The sequence below is a fragment of the Pogonomyrmex barbatus genome, unplaced genomic scaffold (genome assembly GCF_055798465.1).
Source record: "Pogonomyrmex barbatus isolate J1 unplaced genomic scaffold, ASM5579846v1 scaffold1, whole genome shotgun sequence".
In the NCBI taxonomy this organism is placed as follows: Eukaryota; Metazoa; Arthropoda; class Insecta; order Hymenoptera; family Formicidae; genus Pogonomyrmex; species Pogonomyrmex barbatus.
The window spans coordinates 7,402,755-7,425,301 of record NW_028297098.1 but is presented as its reverse complement, the minus strand read 5'-3'; the positions used below and the strand labels follow the sequence as shown (position 1 = coordinate 7,425,301).

General features: G+C 36.1%; 1 protein-coding gene across 4 annotated transcripts in view; it reads left to right on the top strand.

Annotated features, from left to right (window-relative positions):
• Window positions 1–4,212: 4,212 nt before the first annotated feature.
• Window positions 4,213–22,547, top strand: part of LOC105433193 (atrial natriuretic peptide receptor 1) — a 79,634-nt gene continuing 61,299 nt past the window's right edge. The window contains exons 1-2 of one of the 4 annotated variants that reach the window (XM_089071066.1): window positions 4,545–4,686; window positions 14,650–15,626. In XM_089071066.1, coding sequence (XP_088927192.1) covers window positions 15,191–15,626 — 436 coding nt within the window. In that variant the 5' untranslated portion in view covers window positions 4,545–4,686; window positions 14,650–15,190. Of the gene's footprint in view, window positions 4,687–14,239; window positions 15,627–22,547 lie in introns of all 4 variants that reach the window. The other 3 variants (XM_089071011.1, XM_089071123.1, XM_089071166.1) reach the window with 3 other exon arrangements.

The window sequence follows — 22,547 nt, the reverse complement described above, 5'->3', positions numbered from 1 at the left end:
CAAGTAAAATATTTATTTAAAAACAATTAATTTTATTTGTACACACACACACACACACACACACATATATATATATATATATATATATATATATACATACACATATACATGTATATATGTATGTATGTATGTGTATATTTCTTTAAGTGCATTATTGTTGAACAATATTACCAAATTATAAAAATTTCATGAATACTAAATTCAATTAAGCGCTAAGAAAATGTAATCAGATGCGGAAAAATATAATCTATTAATAAGTGGGTCTCGGTTATAATATTGCTCATTTATAATATCTTAGCAGATAAGGAAGTATTTGCGTAATTTTTTGTTTGATTCTTTTTAATCATTAAGCGAATCGTATCTTATCATATCTCGCTTCGCACGTTATCGCGTAACTTATCGTGCTTGGACATTTCTATTATTGATATCTTCTCCCACGGCTTTATACGTCACTGTACATCTATATTTAAACATTTCCTTAATGAACTTATAAGATTATCGTTATCTATTTAAAGTGTTACAAGGATTTTCGTCCGGGATTATCCCTTTATACAAAGATAATATCTATTGTATCTATAAATATATATATGACGCATGCAAATATATAAATGACACTATTATATAATAAAATGAATAATATAAAAATGAGAGAGAGTTAATGAAAAATAATATAAAAATAGAAACAATGAATATTGCTTACAATGAATAATGCTTTATGCATATTGTATAAAATATATATATGTGTGTGTGTGTGTGTGTGTGTGTGTGTGTGTGTGTGTGTGTGTGTGTGTGTGTGTGTGTGTGTGTGTGTGTGTGTGTGTGTGTGTGTGTGTGTGTGTGTGTGTGTGTGTGTGTGTATTACAAAGGAACGTGTCTAAAAAAAAACTTTACATGATAAAAATTAACAATATTGGTGAATATTAATCAAAATGTTTCGAGTACCAAGTTTTATCAACTGACGAAAGTATCAACTTACCGTATAAAATTCACGAAGATCTTACGTCGGTAAAAATTCTTGGCAACATCTTATGCGAATTTGCAAAAGACAAAATAAAATTTTAAAAATTTGCATATCAAATAATATATAATTCATAAATACTAACACACGTCACGTAATACGCATGCTAATATACATATTTATAGCGTTTCTTATATTTACAATTATTACATCTTACAGTATGCATTTTTGCAAATTTTTGCTAAGACAATATCATTCTCTTATGTTACTGTTATGAAAAGCGTGCTAATTAAACAGGTCACGATGTTATTTTGTAATTTTGTAATTTTGCTTGTTGATCTGTTTTATTGTATTGTGAGGGGAAGTTGTGAAGCAAGAGAGTGAATGCTTGAAAATTGAAGAACTTTGCAAACGTGTCACTCGTACGTCACTCTCATGCTGTACGAGCAGACGGATATTTGTAAATGTCGTCGATACATTATGCATAAAACGCATTGGTCATAAGTGCCTATTTGCATATGCTCTTAATGCGTGTTTCGTGATGACACGCACTGAGAGCATATGCAAATGCATACACAGGTACTCACGACATTTTTCCACGCGCTGCATAAATATTGCATTTTTTTGCAACAAGGTTGAATGACATTAGAGCCTTAAGCTTGGAAGCAACTGTCGTCGGAAGTGGCGTCTCTCATAATAAGATCATTAGCGAATGCTTTTAAGTTTTTCCAACCCGCGCGCCAGAAGAAATCGTACTGAATCTTAAGAAAAATCTTTGAATGATCATCAAATGCGATAACGTAACGTATCTACTGTTTTTCTTTTTTTTTTTTGTACTCGGAATACTTTTTACGTTTCCTGCATTCCCATGACATTTACGATCTCCTCGATCGACGTGAAAAAAAAAACTACATGTTTTTTTAATAAAAATTCATTTGAACGTTTCGCATAACTTTCTCACATTTTTAAATTCATTTGCTGCGTGGTTTAAAATTAAAATATTAAAGAGAATAAGGAACATATGGATGTCCAAATAAAATCACGAAATCTCAATCATTTAAGCAAGTTACTGTGAGATATATAATTTAATTCTATATTTTAAAAATTTATCTCTCATTTGTAAACATATTCTTCGTGAATGTGAAATGTATATCATATTTTCGCTACAGTAAGTACTTTTTAATGTTGCTGTATTGATTTATCATTATCTGAAAAAAAAAAATATATATATCCTAATACGTTATGTATGATAGACGGGTCTCTTTCTCTCACTTATAAATCTATTTTTAAACGATAAAAAGACGTAGGCAACTCTTGCGTAAATGACACGTTCGACAGTTCTTTCACTTCGAAGATCAGAAAACTGACCTTGACGAGAGACTTATGATAGATACATGGAAAGAACCCGCACTCAAAATGACGATTGCGAAAGAGTCTAGAATAGAATTAAAAATAATTTTAGTTAACAAGTATCTACACATGTTTTAATAATATAAGTTTTATAGTATATCGTTCCTATGCATATTTAAAAAATTTCCAAAACAGTGTATGTGATTATATCTAATATCGGTAAACAATTCTTTTTATCTCATAGCATTTATGTTAAAAAATAACTCTCTTTCCCTCTTCCTCCCTCTCTCTCTTATTTTTAAATTCGTTGATAATATTATATTTATATTAGGAAATATCTGTCGGAAATTATTGTATAATATGGAATAGATTTATATTTAAAAAAGAAAGGAGACATATAGTTGATGATTCAGCAATCTCCGATTTATCGATAATTTCCATTCGGTATTGTCACGTATATGATTTTAGATATTGTGAAATCTATTTCACTACATCTGCAAGCACGCAGGTGGAGTGGTGCGTTATCGATAAAAGCGCACGATAGAAAGAAGTCTCATTATATTTTTACCGTGTTACTTATATCCACAAATTTTTTGTCTCTTATTATTCAAGTTACGTTTACAGAATAAAATTTGCTTGCCTCGAGTGGCCACGACATTTTCGACAAAAATAAATAACATTTTAATATCTTATGCTAACTGAGAGGAAAACATAATGCAAATCTGAAAGAATATATACTAATACATTCAATAAATTATCGTTAGCCATCTTGTATTTCAAGTCTATTAAGTCTATTATTTTATAGGTTGTATAAAAAAATTTAGAAATAATTTTTTTATCTTCCTTACAAAAATTCAAAAAATTCAACGAGGTGTTTATTTGTTGTAACTTTTTTATTTCTAACTTTAAACTACTCGACGAGTAAATTCCAATAATTTTTTTATCTTCCTTACAAAAATTCAAAAAATTCAACGAGGTGTTTATTTGTTGTAACTTTTTTATTTCTAATTTTAAACTACTCGGCGAATAAATTCCAAAACGCAATTTCTATTAAGCTTAAAGTTAAGCAGAAATTAACTGACCGGCAAAGTTGCGTTCCGATCTATTTACACTCCTGGAGTTTAATCCGCACAAATTCTTCTATTTGCGGTGCAAAGTATCTCCATGAGATGCGCGGAGGTCCCCGATATTATTCTCTGCAAAGTATTATATAATGCTTACGAGGCTACTGCTAAAAAAGATAACAAAGATTAAATTCGTTCGAGAACTTTCTCTCCCCTTCCCTCCCCCCCAAAGGTATTTTCTCGCGAACTTTTACGAGGGTGCTTCACATAATCGTAGGCGCATGGCGCTTTTCAGAAGAATAAAGATAAGAACCGAAGTTGCGGATATAACTTTTTTGATCCAAGGCTCTTTAAACACTTCGTTCGTGCCCCGTGGCCATTCGATGCGGAATGAAAGGTGTGGTGGATGCATGGAGGGTGTACGAAAGGATCGACGCATGCGTCCCACTTCCTCGTCGTGCTTCCTTCGTGGAGGCGCACAGCGATATCCACCTACACGATCTCGGATCTGGTGTACTCGTGCTCGCCTAGAGCGAGTTAGCCGTCGCGATGTGGAGGTGCGATAAAGAGGGAGAATCGGTGGCGAAGATAGACAGATAGGCAGATCCGGAGATGGATAAGGAGGGAAAAGGCACGAGAGGGCGGCGGAGGGATCGAAGGGAGGAAGGGAGAGAGAGCCGGTGGCGGGAAGAGCGCGGCAGAGAGTGAGAGGAGATGAGAACGGAGAGGAGGAGGAGCGATCGTCGACTTCGGTGGGCGATCCGGAGCACCGTGCTTTCCTTCGGTTCGCTCTCAGTTTCAATCGCGCGTTCCGAGCTTGCTCCGGAAGAGCGCAAATCGAGAAACCGGGGTGATCGGTGATCGAGAAAAAACCCGGACCGGTACCTGAAACTCGCGATGGTCCGACGGACAATGAGCCACTTCGAAATATGAATACAGATTCGGAAACTACGATCACGCGTCTATCGATCTCAATCGTGAAGCCGGACACCAGGGTTTATCCTCCAGCTGACCAGTTGTCTTCGAGAGATGTCACGCGACAGGTGTCCCACGACGCGATCGAATGCAAAACGCGAAAACGTAGATCCGACTGATTCTGCTTGCGAATACAGTTGAACACAGTGATAAAGTTGATCTTGTCAATGAAGGAACATCTGGAGAACGCGAACAGTTGTATCGCAAACATGTGTTTCCGTTCGGTGTACCACAATCGTGTACAATGCGATCTGATACGCTCGTTTTGTTTTTCACCATTAAAAAGAATATCAGTCCGGCAAGACGCGCGCCTTTGCGATGTCTTCTTCTCTACCTACGGTAAAGAACGCTGAGACATTTCACATTCGAAATTGTTCGTCCGTGCGTATAGCTGTCTCTTTGCCGGCTTTCTGGACCGGAAAGCACGTGACATTTCCTCGCAGAGTGTTCCAGACGCTCTTTTCCGTCTACATGGAAAAGGATCCCGAACTTGATCCCTGTACGAATCGATCGGGCTACTCACATTTTCGATTGGTGAAAGGCAGAGGAGGCTTCGTATTAATAAAATATACTGTATTTTTTTATCGTTATTTAATTTTAATTTTCGAAAAAAGAAGATATATGTAATATTATTGTAGAATTCGAATCTACCCACTTTCTGTGTGCGTAATAATTAAAGAAAAAAGAATTATGACGAGTGTATTATGTATGACTGAAAGAATGGAGGAAGAGTATCTAATTTAAATAGATGACAATTTCTACATCCGAAGTCGATATTATAAGTCGAATAGTTTTATCTTCGGTTTGTCTTAAAACTCTTAATTATGAAGAAATTCTAAATTTTAATTTCCACAAATACCATTATATAAATAATAAGAATTAAATAACATGTTTTGAATATACAATTTTTTATCAATTTCGAGCTCCTCTGCCATTTCGAATTGTTATAACAGCTCATCGGCTTCAAGTTCCTTCGACACATTGGCTTCCACGTGTTGACGTCCTTGGGCCGTCCACACGGTGTTCGACAAGTATACGAAATCGCGAGGGTGTCCGTACAAATTGTTCTTAGCTTTTTCCTAAGGAACATCAATCGTCGGCGCGAGAACGAACGACACGATTGCGCGTGATGTGAGTCATAAAAAGTCGTGCTAATGCCTCCTTCCGCACGAGCTGAACTGGAGAACAGCTGCTACGATAATAAATTCTCGGCTCATTTGCTTTTGGCTTTTTTTTCGAACTCATATCGACGGCGGAAGCAAATATATTCATGTACACAACACACATGGTCGATAGTCTTTACTCTGCTCCAAAATATCTCTTTTTCGCCGTCGCGCGATGGAGCGCAAACAGTCTCTTCAATGCGAATTCACCGCTCATCCAAATTTCATTTGTTATGCGAATTTTATATGCTCCCACTTCGTTGCAAAAAAAAAAAAAAAGAAAAAGACTTTAGGATAGTTTAGTCTCGTCTTGCGAGAGGACCAGTTCGTGACTTTCATAAGTAAAACGAGATTAATAATATAATTCAAAACTGATACCGAATGCTGCACCCCACATGCAGTATGCTAAATACGAGAGTGCATGCAAATATGAGAATGAATTAATGAGAAAGAGAGATGAATGAAATTAAGAGATGTTTAGTTTCTTTGCTATCCATTGACCAATGAGGATTTGGTCCTCAATTTAACCTTTAACCTTTCAAATCACATTATTTAGATTTATCAGTAATCGGAGCAGCATGTTAATATCGAGGAGAAATCGACAGATAATTATTAATTATAGCAAATCGTCTCATTTTAACTTACATAATTACTAGAAACCGATAAAAGACCTTGACTTTATTACATACGCATCATTTCACAAGACAGAGATATAAGATAGATTAAAAAGTCACTTTCTAAAAATTAACGGATTTAATTTAAATACGATTAATAATACGATTAATAACTATATTATAGTTAGTTTTTTAATCCAACGTAATATATCTGTACATATTGCACTTTTTTATATCAAAATATATTTTATTCAAATATTTTATTCAAATTTCTCAATATTTTATTCAAATATTTCATTCAATATTTTATTCAAAAATAAAATACATTTTTTCTAGTTATGACAAATAGTCAACGATATCTATTGAATACTGGAAATGGTCTTTACACAAGAATTTTACCTAATTTTATGATGTAACAATGTTGTAAGAGCTAGCAGAATAGTTTAGCTCGCAAATAGATTAATGGATGTGCTTTTAAATTAAGTACGATTACATATAATTCATTTTGATGAAAACATATTTTGCAGACAGTCTGCCGAACATTAAATATTTCCGGACGTGTGTAAAATGTGATTTTCGGTGATTCAGTTAATTAAATCAGCCTTGAAACGCGACACACAATACTTTTCGATCTTCCACGTTTGAATCCTGAGTAAATCAGATCTTACTTAATCCGAAAAACTCTAAGGATTCTTTTGTATCCATTTCTTATAGTAATCTCATTAAATGTGTTCTAAAGGAATCTTGTATACGTCACGTACAAAGTTGACAGCAAAGTTCGTGTAAGTAACTTGACGTAACGCAATTCAAATTGAATTCCGGGTTTATTCCGTGGATCTCCCCAAGAGCTGCGAGACGAAGGATACACCTCACACAACGTAAAAACATTTCTTTCAATCGAGAGCGTCGCTTTTTTGCGTTACGGAGTACGTTTGCGCGTTTCGTGCTTCGTGTTTCTACCTCGCACGAAACGCTGTGCAAAATCAGAATGGCGAAAATGTCAGAATTACGATGACAGCCAGTCTCGTTATATTCCGTCCCGTCGCGAGCAGGCGAGCCGTGTAGTTGAAGAAATCCGGGGTTGCATTCGCTGCGTATCATATACGTAAACGCGGACACGTGTGAACGTCGGTGCGACTTCTCGTTCGGAAATACATGTACCGAATGAAAATGCACACGTACATATGACACACACACACACACACACACATATGCGAGCGAGATACAAAAAGACACGATGGCAGGCTGTTAGATACTTTGTGCACTTTGTGACAAACTCGGAAAACGAGGGACATAGATGGAAATGCTTACGATCAAACTGGATTAAGAATGGAATTGAGAAAATTTTCAGCCATCTTGCATTTTTATTCATTCTCTCAGAGGGAAATGCAAAAATATTATACAAAATATCCTAAACTTTTTTACTTAAAGAGAAACGAACTATTTCAATTAATCTCTTTTTTTTTTTAGTAAAATATATTTCCGCTGGGTACAATTGCAAAAAGTATCATTTTTCAAAAACATCTTGAGAGAATTACGTTCATGTTTGTATACTCCCTAAGAACTTTTGTTCCATTTGATTTAGTATCTGAAGAGGGAAAAGTATTCTGACTTTTTACATTTACATAAAATACTTATATTCATTTTTATACTTGAACTGTCATAAAGGGGGAGTAATATTAAAGTCTGTTTATTAAAAGATCTTCATATTCTCTTAATTGTTATTTCGATTCGATATCAATGACCATTTCTATTTGTACATGCAAAACTTGTTCATTCTCATTAACAGAAATAATGAAATAATCCACAAAAAAGAAAAACAGTATTCAATATCTTTATTTTTCTACTATGATTTGAAATCAACTATGATTTTTATAGCAGCATTGTAATTCTGAATAAAAATCAATTGCAATATTTATTTTAATACAAAATAAATGAAAGAGATACGAAAATTAAAAAACGCGTTTTTCGCATTATTTATTTTCATATCAAGCTTAATCTTTCTGTGTTTCTCTTCTCTATATCCGCAATTTCCATATTCATGACAATTTTGCAGAATTTTCGTGAATGTAGTATTACTATCATACATAAATTTCGCATTTCGTTAATTTCGCATTAATCTTTTCCTATTTCAACGTTTATTAGATAATCCTTTGTTATTGCTAGAGCACGAATTTTGCATATTTTCTCTCCACGAAAGCCACTTCCTATCCAATCCGACTCTGTAGAGTGTATTCGACTTTGTATCGAGATCGTGTTCAAAGAAAAAGCATCCTATTCTATTCAGTCCTTTATCTATTTGCATTAGATACAAAAAAGTTTATTTGGATTCTAGGAAAAATCTCTACTCTAGAAATTTCTTACCACAAATTATATATAAAAATGTCCTGAAAAATCTAACAGGACATACATGCATGAGATAAGGAATAACAGCAATGTATAATTTTATCAAAATTAACTCGATAAAAAAAAAAAATAAGGAAAATACGGAAACATAGGGAATACGGATAACGATTATGAAAAATATGGAATATACGTTAAAGATAATAACATATGATGGAATACTTGGCTATCATTCGTCAAATAGGAAGATAGAAGTCTGCATATATTCTCTGAACTTTCCTCTTCATGTCATAGCGCCGGAAACACACATTTACAAGAGTTTCACGAGTTCACCGCGTGACATTGGATATCTACCTCATGTAACGACATGTCGAGAGCGCGACTGAAAGATGACGGTACATTCGCGAGGTGGTCCAACAAATCTTGTACCGAGATCTAAGTGACAGATATGAGCCATAAAGTTGAAGAATATATGATAAAGTTGCCGCCAGCCAGAATTTTTTTTACATTGCAACTCGAATGCCATGCACTTTTTGGGAAATTTTTTGATGTACTTTGTAATATGGTCTACGCTAAAAGCTAGCGAGTAGCTTTTGGATATATTTCGCAATTATACGTCTAGATGTACATTAAGTTGTACTAAATTGCGTCACGGCTTAATAGCTCTGTAGGATTAGTTATCTCGCGAGTAATATTGATGAATACTTAAAAAGAAGTAATCGACTCGTTCATACGCGAGGGCAATGAAATTTTTTATTTTATTTGCGGTATATTCCTGCCAATTAATTAAATACATATAGATAGAAACAAAGTATAATGAGATACAAAGATATAATAAACTCTTGTTATATAATTTGGATAAAAATGGATCTGAATCAAATTCTCGAGTAAGTTTCTTATTAAACTTGAGGCCATAGATCTTGGCGGGCGGTAATTGACGGTGAAAAAGAAGGGAAATTCCTGGAAAGCTGCATACCGTATGCATTATATATGTTGTTCTTTTTCTCGGAATGTCGACGATGCACATTCCGGATGAATACCAAACGCGTAGAGCATGCCATTCGGGAGATGTAGCTTTTGACGATTTGCACATTTGATATTCACACCGTGCAGATAAAGTTCACATGTAAGCGAATATATGTAAATATATATATATATATATATATATATATATATAAAGCAAGATAATGTCACAATGTAGTCTTCATATGGCTTTCGTGGCTCGCATTTCGTTATGCGACTCGTAATTAATTTCATGTTGGCATCGCCCCGATTGCATTTCATTTAAGCGCGTTTGACGGGCCACGTCTCTTTGCGGGAGAGACAGCGATTCGATTAAATTCATCCATGGTAAACACCAGCGGCGATTTTCACCGACGCGATCGTCATTACGTTTCCTCGATGATGATCGTAATATTTACTCGGGCACCACGTTCACGGGGAAGGAACCCGGATCACCTCCAGAGTTTCCGTCCGGTGACGGTCTTTAATAAGTCCCATCAACCGTGATTTAATTAAACGACGCATTGTTCGGCGGCTGCTAATTAACTCGCCCGTATGCGAATTCCCGATGATCATTAATCCACCTCGTTCTCTGCTCTTAAACTTCAACAAAGCCAGCCCCGGCACTTTGCGCCTGGAATGTGCGGAGCAGTCCTCCGCGAAAGACGCAAGTGGTGCCAGTTGAAAACTAGAATTGCTTCTAAAGTAAATACGTGACCTGAAAATAGCCTCGGAGCACAAAATTGAATCTGCTAATGGCATAACGCGGGGTCGTAATAACGAGGATAATTGCAGCCTGCAATACCGTATACAATTACAAAATTTCCGTTTTGATATTGTTATTGTTTTATATAACGTGATTATTGCGATTTATTTCGCGATAGTGCTCTGCAAATTGAACGATTCCCAATTCTGTAGCAATGATGCAAATTATATAAATCTGTTTATATTAATTACACATTGCACGTTTATTGCGCGTCAATTAACTGAATGCATAAGGGAATTATTGATAAGTTAGGCCATATATTTGTAATATTTATTGTAATTGATGTACGAAATTGCGCGTTTAAACGTATCACGTATCAAAAAAAAAACGTGATCTATTTACGTATCATTATGCCGAATTATTTTATTCTGTTAATCAGCTTCGAATTTCGATAGTTAAATTTTACTATATCGGAAGATAATTGCTCCAAAATGTTAATTGCATTTTCTTGCTACAAAAATTTTATATTCGTACTAATTTAAAGCTTTTAGTCTTTCCCCAACAAGGTATTTTTATGGATTATCCTATTTCTGTCGACTTTCCCTTCTGCCGACAGTATTTGATTCTCGTTTCTTTTCAAAGAAGCTTATCTCTCCTGCCTCACAGAGACTTAACTTACTCATTTTTTTTGTCGCTACCGTACTTGGTTTATAGGACATTTCTGCCTTTTTTTTGTTTTTAAATTTCTTGCCACGAGAAATATCTCGAAGGTTAATTATAAGTCTCTTTGGAAACTCTTTACTGAAACAGTAATATTTTATAAATCGATAAAACCTCAAAGAACAGAATTTGATAAAAGTTGAAAGTACCACTTGTTGCGATCCTTTTATATAAGTTTATGAATATTCAGTGAGCGAATATTGAGGCGTACGCTCTTTTTTTTTGTCGTTTTTTTTAAGGCACAAATATTCGATACAAAGTAGTCATTGCAACGATCATTTAATTTCCACTAGAATTCTAAATCAATACTTATCTTTCGTAATACTTCCTATTTAACCGTCTGTTTGTCAAGTTTTAATAAAGTTTGAATATGTAGAGATAAATGATAAATCTGTACTTTTTCAAAGACAAATATTGTTTCTCTCTCGCGTTTTTTTTTTTGCAAGAAAATTTCTTCTGCAAAATATGCAAATGATAATGTTTTGCATATCGAAATCTTCCTTTAATAATGCAAAGTTATTCAATTTAGAAATCAGACGCTCCCTTCAAGGGTGAACTGTTCTTACAATTAAATCCAAATCAAACCGGATTGCTCGTTTCAATAAGGAAATCCGGGCCAAATCCGGGTTTTTGTCTTGCTGTGATTAATTTTCATTTTCGAAGGCGCCTTACTCGTAATGAAATCAATTGTATCAGAAACTTTTGAGTATTGTTTTCAACTAGCAACACGTTTTCTGTGTCCTGTCGTTGATCGCGGAGTGAATGTAGATCGAATGAAAGTCATCGCTCTACGTCGTCTTCGAGATCGATCAACGCCTATTCGTAGGAAAATGCGTGAGTGCGGAAGCTTGCTATGAACTTCCCATTGAATGAATGACCGATTGTTTTATCGCGACGCAAAATTCCAGTGGCGCAAAATGTGACCTTATCTCGATCAAATTACGTTGTCAATATCGCGCGACATTAAGCTCCCGTGTAATCTGTAACGACAGCGTGTTACAGATAATTACGAGAATTTTTCTCTCTCGACTTATCGGTACGTAATCGCATAATCCGCGTCATCCGGAATGTCTCTCGAGTATAGCGTCCCTAGCGAATGCCCGCGTGTATTTTTTATCACACAGAGAAACTGTGCATAAAATATATACGTTGATCGAATACGTGTCTGGAAGCAATGAATCAAGTATTAATTCTCGCATCCACATGGATACGAGAACTCTGCTAAATTATGCAGGATATAAATCCGCTTCCTTACTGCCTCCTTGTGTTATGCGTTTAAACAGCAACACGACCACGTGATTTATTTCGCGCATTTGTTTAATATATGCATATATATATATATATATATATTTTGCGAACAGCCTTAATTAGCTGTTGTAGCAGGATGACTTAAACTTGATGCTAAATATAAACGCTGTTACAATGCCATTAATCTAGGCAACTTTTGAACAAGCATAATTTGTACAAAAAACGCAAAGTCATCGCGAGATAAAAGAAATAATAATAATAATAATCTAAGAGTGAGTCGCACATTTATTCGTTTTATAAGGCGCCTCAACTAAAGTTAAATTACATCTCACTACAGCGGTTACGAGTTAAAAGTTACATGACGCGCCCCTCTGTCGAGACTCGAAGAAATTTTGACGTGCACGGTCACGTACGTCCCGTTCGCCCGACTCTGTCTGCCTCATGTAATAACATCATTCTTCCATCCCTAATTCAAAAGGTGCGTTCCTTTTCGCAGTTCTCTTCTCACTTTTGCGCGCGCGCGCGCGCGCGCCGAAAGCTCGGTGTGAAAATTGAGAAGGCGCTATACCTATCCCTCCGTTACTTTTCCATGGAGTAAAAAGGTCTGTCGACAGTTTTCAGGTTGCACGTCTTGGTTACTTCGTCCGAAAATAAGAAAGTTACTCGAATACTTGAGGGATCGGAGTGAATTGCTACTTCAGACCTTGATAAAGCGATCCGCTTCATTTGTTGTGTTATTCAGCTACTTGCGCCGTATCGGATTTCTTTGTTACACGTTGAAACCATTAAGGACTTAGTTTAATAAATAATTCAAAAAGGTTAATTTGATGAAAAAGTCAGATATGCACGTGCTGGATAAATATTATAAAGTCTATTTTGTTATGTACAGCACAACTCGATGCGTGTTGGAAATTCTTGTGAATTAGATTGGTTTCCGGAAAAGATAAGGCCAGCAGGTACGAAATCGATTTTATCTAAAGTTATTTTTATCTGGAAAAATACTAATAATATACCTCTCTGTTTGCTTCATCCATTATTTAACAAAATTAACTGATTAAAACCATTTTTATAATATTTCTCAAAAAGTTAAATATTAAAGATTAAATACTAAAGATTAAAAAGTTAAATAAAATAAAACATGACGACACCAAGTCTAATACTTAATATAATTAATTAAGTTATTTAACATTAATTTATTTAAGTAAGGGAAAGGAATGTGAACTTTCAAAAAGTGCTCTTATGAAAGATCACTATAAATCATTTAAAATCAGATTTTATAGAATGGAGTTCTATTTATAATTTTACATACTACATATTTCAATATATATGTGTGTGTATTTTGATACATGTTATGACAAACGCATTTGCTATCGCTATGCACGTATAAATAAAGTGCAAGTCAAGACACGTCAATCCAGCTTGCTCTAGTCAAATTCTTTTTTTAAACTTCGTCACAAAGATTGATCTTCAAAAGCTAAAAATTCTATTGATTTTTTTTCAACTCAGCTGATTCCACATAGTTAATTATTTGATACGAACGCAATTATATGTATCTGATTTGATTTTTCAAATATTTTTCGCATGTTACACAGTGCATGAAATTATAAATAGTACACTGAGAAAAAAATGCTGCTGAATCAACAGCATTAGTCTAATTGGAAATAATTTTTAATTGTTAATTCAATGACATTATTAATGAAACGAAGATCTTGATTATTAAAACAAGCGCATGATGTACTGTTTCATTAATAATGTCATTGAATTAACAAAATTATTTCCAATTAAACTAGTGCTGTTGATTCAGCAGCATTTTTTTCTCAGTGTAGTCTCTGAATTCTGACATACTTACCATAGAGCGTCTAAAGTCTTGACATTCATTATATGAACATATAAGAACATAACTTTGCACTCTCTTCTCTTTATGAGAAATTACAAGCATGAATTTCCTTCCGCGAAAGCAGATTAAGACGATATTAGTACGTGACGATGATTTGTTGTATTATTAGTAAGGGGGATTATTTCTGATACATGTTCTCCAAACGCATCATCGAGGATAACATAGCTAAATCATCCTTGTGAATTACGTCGGTTTTCAGATGAAGAATGAGCGATTGTCCAAATGATCTTACACGATTTAAAAAAAATGATGATATCTTACGAGTCTTTGCGAACTTAAAGCGTCGAAGTCACGGTGCAATTTGTGTAGAACGGATATGGATTATGTGCGGTATATATATAAAGACATTAATCAAAACAAATTTCTCACTTCCTAATTTGGGATGCGTTTCGCAACCAAGAGCCCTTAAAGAGCACGTGTATTTCGTAATTAATGAAGTCATGATGCTCGGGATTGCTAATGATTATCGTTGCGTCAAAGTTAGATTGGATTACACTAAGAGCTGCAACGAAACTTCTTAAGCGATAGGCGATATCTTAGTACTTTAAGAGAGAAACAAGATTATCTATACAAATTTTCTTATGAAGGCATTAATACGTGCTGCTTCAGAAGCTCTTTTATACGTGTTGTGCTGCATATGTTATGAGAATGGCAACGAATGAAGACAAGAATATATCCATCAAATTATGAACGACCTATGATTCCTCTGGGAAAGATAAAGGAATACATTATACATTCCATTATATGGAAATGCTTTTTAATAAAGTGTGATAAAAAAATTAAAAATATCAATCGCTGATCGATTTAAATATTTTCTTGCTCCTCGCTTACATTGCAAGCAATGGCTTGCTCGCATCAGATGCAAATTTGAATTGGAGAGATGCGAATTACAGCAAGTGTGTTAAATGCAACGAATGACCGGAGCCACGTAGCCGTAAAATACAATGCGGATGGGTTGCTTCGAGTGAGACTCGATGTAAAACGAAAATGCGGAGGGGACGGTTGCCCGAAATGCGCGAGCAATCGCGAGTGACTCGTTCTTCCTCTTGTGTAACCGACCGATTTAATCCGGAAAGTGCTTCGCGATGCGCAATAATTAGAGAGACATTCCCATCGAGTTAAAGGAGTAGACGTGCGCCGAGAGGACGCGATGGCATCGCGGACGAGAAAGCAGTGGTGCGCGAGTGGTGTTTTAATGAGACTTACGCTAACTCTGTCGAGTTTATGCGCGAGTCATTGTGCGGACACCGGCCTGATGACGATAATGATGAAAACGTCAACGACAACGGGGGGGATGATGACAACGACGATGATGCCGACCAGTGGCCCCACTAAGGAATGCATCGGGAATACACGGGTACAGTCCAAGGGCGAAGTGAAGCTGGCGGTGATCGCGCCAGGCGATCCTCACCACGAGCAGAGTCTACCCAGGGTATTGCCGGCGGTGTTGCTGGCTGTGAAATACGTCAGCTCGCCCAGGGGACCACTACATGGATGGAATATCAAGGTGGACCATCGTGATTCGTACTGCTCCAGCACTTACGGACCCTTGGCCGCGTTCGAGTTCTACATCAACCAGACAGCAGGTCGCAAAATACCTTTGTGTATTTTCCACGTTTCTCTTTCTCTCTTTTCTTTTCTCCACTTCCTTCCTTTGCCTATGCTTTTTATTCTTTCACTCCCGTCACTCTTCATCTTCAACGTAATCGAGAGACCCGGCGTTCTCTCGACAAGCTACGAACGAGTTCGAAATTTTATATCGAAGAGGCTCTTCCAAAGCGTAAAGTTTTGCATACTGAGTATTCCCTCCGTTACTTCAGGCAACTATTTAAAAGGTTTCACTTAATATAAAGTAGTCGGAGTAGAATAATTGATCCGATGTGATGATCTTTAAAAATCCATGATAATGCATTAAAATATTTAGAGAAGAGATGAATAGTACAAGTAATATTTTAAACACACTGGAATTCTCGATTACGTTCAACAGGTGTTCAATGTCAAATTTGTTAAATTTTAAATATCAAATTTTATTAACTTTTCTGTTACTTTTGATTAACTTTATATTAAGTATAAATATTTAAAAAAAACAAACACTATTGAACATATTCTCGACTCATTATTGCTATGTAAATATTTTTTAAATATTTATAATACAATTTGAAATATTTAGTATTTTTTACATTTTTATAATTATGTATTTTTATTTCTTTAATTCCTTGAAATTTTTTTGTAGTAGACAATTTGACTTAATTGTATATATTTTCTAAGGGATTAGGCCACTGTAAAAATTCAAACAAATTCAACCTTACAATTTTTTATTATTATTATTATTACACTAAAAATAGCAGTTAAATGGTTTATCATTTTCGAATAAATGAGCAAATTTTATTCATCTAATATCTGAATTTACAAAAAAATTTTCGTTATTGAAAAGTTACTCTATTTTGAAAACTATTGATGTCTAACCCCCCCAAGAAAACTAGAGTTAAAAAGACAGATTGAAGCTCAAGAATTCACAAAGCGTGCCAGTTGCAAAGAAGCATAGCACGCGACAAAGACATAACCTACGAGATAAATCACGTGCGCGAAGTCGGAAGGCCCATACGTCAAGAAAAGTGATTCGTAAAGTTTGCGCTCGCTGTATGTTTAACTAGTCGCGAAATACGGTGGAAACAACTATTAAACGCCCAGATAATTACTATACTTCGTATAATTTATATCGTGATTTTGTATTATTTATCGTAAACGAATCGAATTTCTGAGAAGAAATTAATATAAAGTTCGATGTGCGTATTGCTGATAACCTGAGTTCTCAATAAAATAATTTCTTTTGCTTCTTGACAATCGGATATTTGCTTCGAATACTTAGACGCATTCAATACTCAATTGTGGAAATACAAATAAGAGAGAGAGAGAGAGAAAGAGAAAGAAAGAGATAGGGAGAATAAGAGAAATGAGAATGCGAGAAGCACCATTGACGTGACAGTTTAATTTTTAGTAGAAATACATCGATAAACCGCTCGCTTAGACTTCCATTTCTATTTGCGGCCTTTGAAGATCATTTTTTCCTTTCTCCAACTTCAAAAGGCGGATTAGATCGACGTATACGGCAATATAATTAATACCCTATTAATCGTCAGTGCGATTTAGAAATATTCCCTGCGAAAGTAGGGTTCCCGGATTTATATAACAAACGGATTTCATCCTTATTGCACTTAAGCCGATTTCACATTTAAATGAAAATGAATGGCGGGTAAATGACGTAGAATAAATATATAACGTATGTAATGTGCGTATATAAAAATTTTTCATGTTATTTATGATAAATAATATGTATGTAAAGGGACATCATTTTAATGTCAAAATGACAAGTGAATTGTGTTTCTCTCATCGACAAAAATCACCGATGGAATCTCGATAAAATCCCGCGCGTCTTTGTGTAACGTCGATAAAAGCTTTGAAATTTTTGTTAATACATCGATATCCGTCTGTGAACTCGGTAAAGCTTTTTAATATTTCAGAATATTCTTTTGCGGATATTACATAGTCGATACGCGAGAGAGACGATACGCGAGAGAGAGAGAGAGAGAGAGAGAGAGAGAGAGAGAGAGAGAGAGAGAGAGAGACGATAAAAAACTTCCGGTGACTGGAAAAAATAAATTTATGGCGTTGCATAAATTTATGGAATTGCAAAATATGTTTTGAAAATATACGGAGAGAAATCATGTTGGTTTCATCTGCGAACCTCATCTTCCCGGTATTTCTGTGAGAAAATCCAATCGAGGCGCGACGCGCTCGTTATAAATTTACTGTAAGCTCGACAGGCAGAGAAATCGAATGTATTAAACGTTGCGCTAATTAGTCGTAGGAGTGATCGTGTCGAGTGGGCGCATCGACCTCGCGGTGCATCGTCGCCGCGGATTCCTTAGGATCGAGGATGCCTTAGAGCTCGCGTCATTGTACCAATTAATCAGAGACGATATTCCTCTGAGGGCCCGACGCGCGTATGTTTTAATTGGGCTTTATCCCCCAACCGTTGTTAGAGCAGTGCCATTGCCGCTCTGCAGCCGGTAGAAACGCGCCTATTTTTATGAAAAGGTGACGTCAGTCTGCTGCTGCCGTGTCAATCTGCAGCTGCGAACTGTCGAACCAGCCACAACGACACGACAAAAATGGCGGCGACGACGACGACGACGACGACGACGACGACGAACTGCCTCTCGCCGGTCAGTCAACCAAAGCCGCGTCTTTTTTCGTCCATTCTCCGCTTCGCGCGCATCCAGACTCCGTTAAATATCCCTTTAATTCGGCTTAATTAATCCCCCTCCCTCCCCCGTGCCGGTGGCTCGCTCTTCTCTTCGGATTAATTGACCTCGCGCCCTCTCTCGTAAGCGAATCATTTACTTTCTCAGGAGTGCGTGCGATCGCCGATGAAAAATGTCTCTCGCGAGTCTCTGTTCGCGAGTCGAGCTTACGCGTTAATGAGGCAGAATCATGCCCACGAACGAAAATAACGGGGGAAAATACGCTCATCTTTCTCGTGGAAGAGCGATCCGAGCGAAAACGGAGCGATTCGTTTGTTGTACTAGTTTCAAGCAGCTCGGTCAGAAAAATTGCCTTCGCGAACGATGCGATTTTTTTTTTAATATGAAAGCTCTATAATTACGTGCCCGTCGACAGTTGAGAATTCATTATAAATGTTGACGAAGGGAGTACATTTTCCACCGGTACCGTTCGATATTCGATTGACAGCCCATTACAGCTTTAATTCCGTCAGCGCGATACTTATAGAAGCCTAATACGATTCTATTTCTCGCTTCTTCTTTCGCGCCTCGGTTACGAAATTAATGAAGATACTTATAATTGATCTTTTTGATCGATTCACGAAATTAGCAAGGGAATTCATTTTTTATTTTGCACGGTACTAGCGTTATCTACAATTCTTCCCACGATTTTAATTACGAATCGTGTCGGAGGGATTCGAGCGGATTAGTTTTGAATCCATCGAAAGCTGTTTATAAATCTATCCTTATTAATCCTTTCTAGTTGAACCATTCGAATGTTTTTTTTTTTTTTTTTTTTTTTTTTTCATATATTTGTGAACATCACTAAGAATTTTGAAAGTTGAAAAACGCAGAAAAGGGCATTTGTCTTTTTTTTTTTATTCAAGCTAAGTAAATCCAGGAGTGAGTTAATCATCAAATATAAAAAGATTTCGGGGCAAATTTGCTCCTCTATAATTTTGAATCAACATTTAATTATTGAGATCATTAAGACTGAATGTAAAATAATCGTGATAAATAACGATCTTTTTGAAAGTTTATCCTGAGGAGAAGTTGACTCCAACTTGTCTCAAAACTTTCGCCATTAACATTAAGGTTATTCACGACGTTTCATATAACAATAAAGGGAGAGATAAGATCTGATGTGATTAAATGTTGCAATATCGTTTAAACTTTAGTATTTATATATTGATATACATGTTGATATGTTGTGAATTATTCGCTTTAAGCTCGTAACACTTTGTCAAATATTCTTAAATAATATCTTCTGTAAATGTAATGTAAACACATAATTATGCTATTAACAAACAGATGCTAAATAAAATATGTCGTCGATTTTGCGCCCCAGATCTTTTAGAACATAAAACGACGGAGGTTGATTATGGCGATCCATTAATGAAAAAAAAAAGTTGATTACTTTGGGTGTTAATTCGCGGACTTCTCAATTACGGTACGGAGAATTTAATCTTTTAGTCTTTCCACCTCTTTTTTGACAGTTACTTATTTCGTCGCGTCGTCAAGTTGTAAGTTCAATCGTAAAAACGCACACGTGGATGCGAATTTATTTTCTTCTCTTGGCGGTACTTCAAAGATAGAAAAAATGCAGCAAGACGGAACTCCCTCGAATAAAATTACTATTCGATTCAAAATATATATATATATATATATATTGTGTTCGCATTGTTTTTTCTTATTGCGAATAAAATCGTGGAATTTTTGGATATCGAAATGAAATTTACTACAGTGCAGAGATGCGATTATAAATAATGCAGATCGGATGCGCTATAAAATCGGTGTTATTTGTCCGGTGATGACGATACCGATGAAAGACTAAATTAGTTATTCACCTGTTGATCGCGTCAGTCACGATTATTGAGAACGATCGTTTTCGCGTTTAATGCGCTGTGCAGCGCTCTGACATTTTGTTTGACGCTTCATTTTCAAAGGAGAAGCGAAAGAGACGTTCTTTTCAATGTTCACCGCATTCGTAAGTCGCGAGCGACGATTCGTCCCCGTAATGAATTCGACGATGATTATTCATGACACCTCTTCGCCGAAGTGACGCATTGGATTTCTCGATAAGAATGAGAGAACTCCCTCGTGTCGCGTCCAAAGAAGAGTAACGCGCGTGTGCAGACAGGTTTTGCATAAAGTATGCGATAAAAGGTCATATGCGACCTGCGATAAGCGCATCCTCCACCTTTCTTACGACGCTCACCGGAGCTTTCCTCGCCGCACTGTAACGGCCGCAAAAATGGCGGCGTTTCACCGTAAATTGCTCTCGGAAACGCATTCTTTTTCCGCTCTTTTTTTCCCTCCTTACCTATCTATACCTCTTATACGACGAAGAGTCGCGGTTGTAGAGATTGTGGAGATTGCCGATTATCGCGGAAATAACGAGATTACGCGACGTTCGTCAAATTGACGAGAGAAATCTCCCGCTGAATAAATCGCGATGCATATTAAATATTCGTTTTTCCTTTTTGCGAATTAGCGCGATCCCTTAGGCAATATCCTTCATAAAGATTAATGTATATAATTTGACATTTTTCACGTTCTAACGTTAGTATCTACAAAATACACGTTTATTCCGTTTTTATTTTATCCACATTTCTATGAAAATAAAAGTAAGTGGATCCAGCAATGGAAAATATTTTCTGCTCTTGAAATAATAAATAATTCAATAAAATTCGTTACATTACGTCACATCGACACAAACGGTACTTTATTAGTTGACATACAAAACTGTACCATATGATTATCGTATTACAAGTTTAATATTTCCACTGTGCGTTCTATCTTGCGCAAGAAACTCTTGCAAGAGAGGAAGCGGCTGTTTCGAGTTCATCCCATATAAGGGTTATCCCGTGTACTTCCACTTTTAATTCAACGCAATTGCCGGCTTAAACGGAAAAAAAACGAACGATTTCAATCGGCGTCGGTGGTAAGTGGGTCGAGGTAAAAGCGGAACGAGAGGAGAGAGGAGAGAGAAAAAAAAAAGAATGAAGTAGGAATGGTTTAATAGGCAAACTCAATGGGCGACGACATGTATGCGTTTTTCGATGAAATTACTTCCTTGACGTTTTATTCCACGCAGACGTACTCTCTGTCGTTAAACAACATCCTCGCACAGACCTGCGGCGCACGTCTGCATAGTTATTAACTCTGTTTACCTTATTTTTGAACTGCTGACGGGCAGACTTGTATCTACAGTCGTTTTTTTATGGCACGAGGCGCTAAAACGCGTGTCTGCACGGAAAAATAACACGCTTTAACTGCAGGCGCTACTTGAACAGTTTCAATATATTTATGCACGGTTTCGCCGTTTAAATCGTTTTCGATTGGTCTGAAATTTTCGGACCCACCGTTCGCCATTGTTAAATCGCGATATTTTATTGCTTCCATCTCGTTTTATGAAAGAGAAAATATGTATTCGCAAACGCAAACGTTTGGGATCTATTCGATCGCGTTCTTTGCGATAAAATGTTTTTAAACATCTCAATGTCGAATAAACGGGCTTTTTTTATGGTAAATCGTTATTGCTTATTTGAATAGGATTGAACAAATGTTTCTCTCTCGCAAATGTAGACGATACAATCAAAATTTTATTTACATTTATTATCATGAGAGTTTTAGCCTTTATCTTTTATTTTTCTATAAATTTAAGTATATAAATTTTTATTTCTCAAAGGTGATAATAATTAATTGGCAATATCACTCACTAAAATCAACTCCACTTAATTGTGACTTTTTGTTATTGGATTTCTTTCGCGAGGTTGCTCGCGAACGTAACTTTCTTTTTGGTTGCAATAAGAATTTTACGTTGTGATAAATTCCGCCGGATTTATCGCGTCCCCAATGTAATTTACCGCATCGCTGAAAATAATTTTCCTACGAGGAAGGTGAATTTGTGTCATTTCATCGAAGTTATTCCGGACGTTTGTTGCATCTGCAGTCGCAATGCACTACTGTGTTTATGCGCCGTGCGGCAATAAATCTGATCTAATCGAAACAGGCGGAAGTCATTAGTGTTCTCGACGCGCTTCGGATTGATGTCCACCTGATGATGAACCCAGTTCTCGAAGAAGCTTCAGAAGCAGCCTATTTTTTGTAGTCAGAGCCAAAGGCATGATACAAGAATTATTAAACATAAGCGCGATCTGTGAGCGATTCGGAAAAATTGAACTCTTTCTCTTCTCTCTCAAACGTTATTTTTTTTTTTAC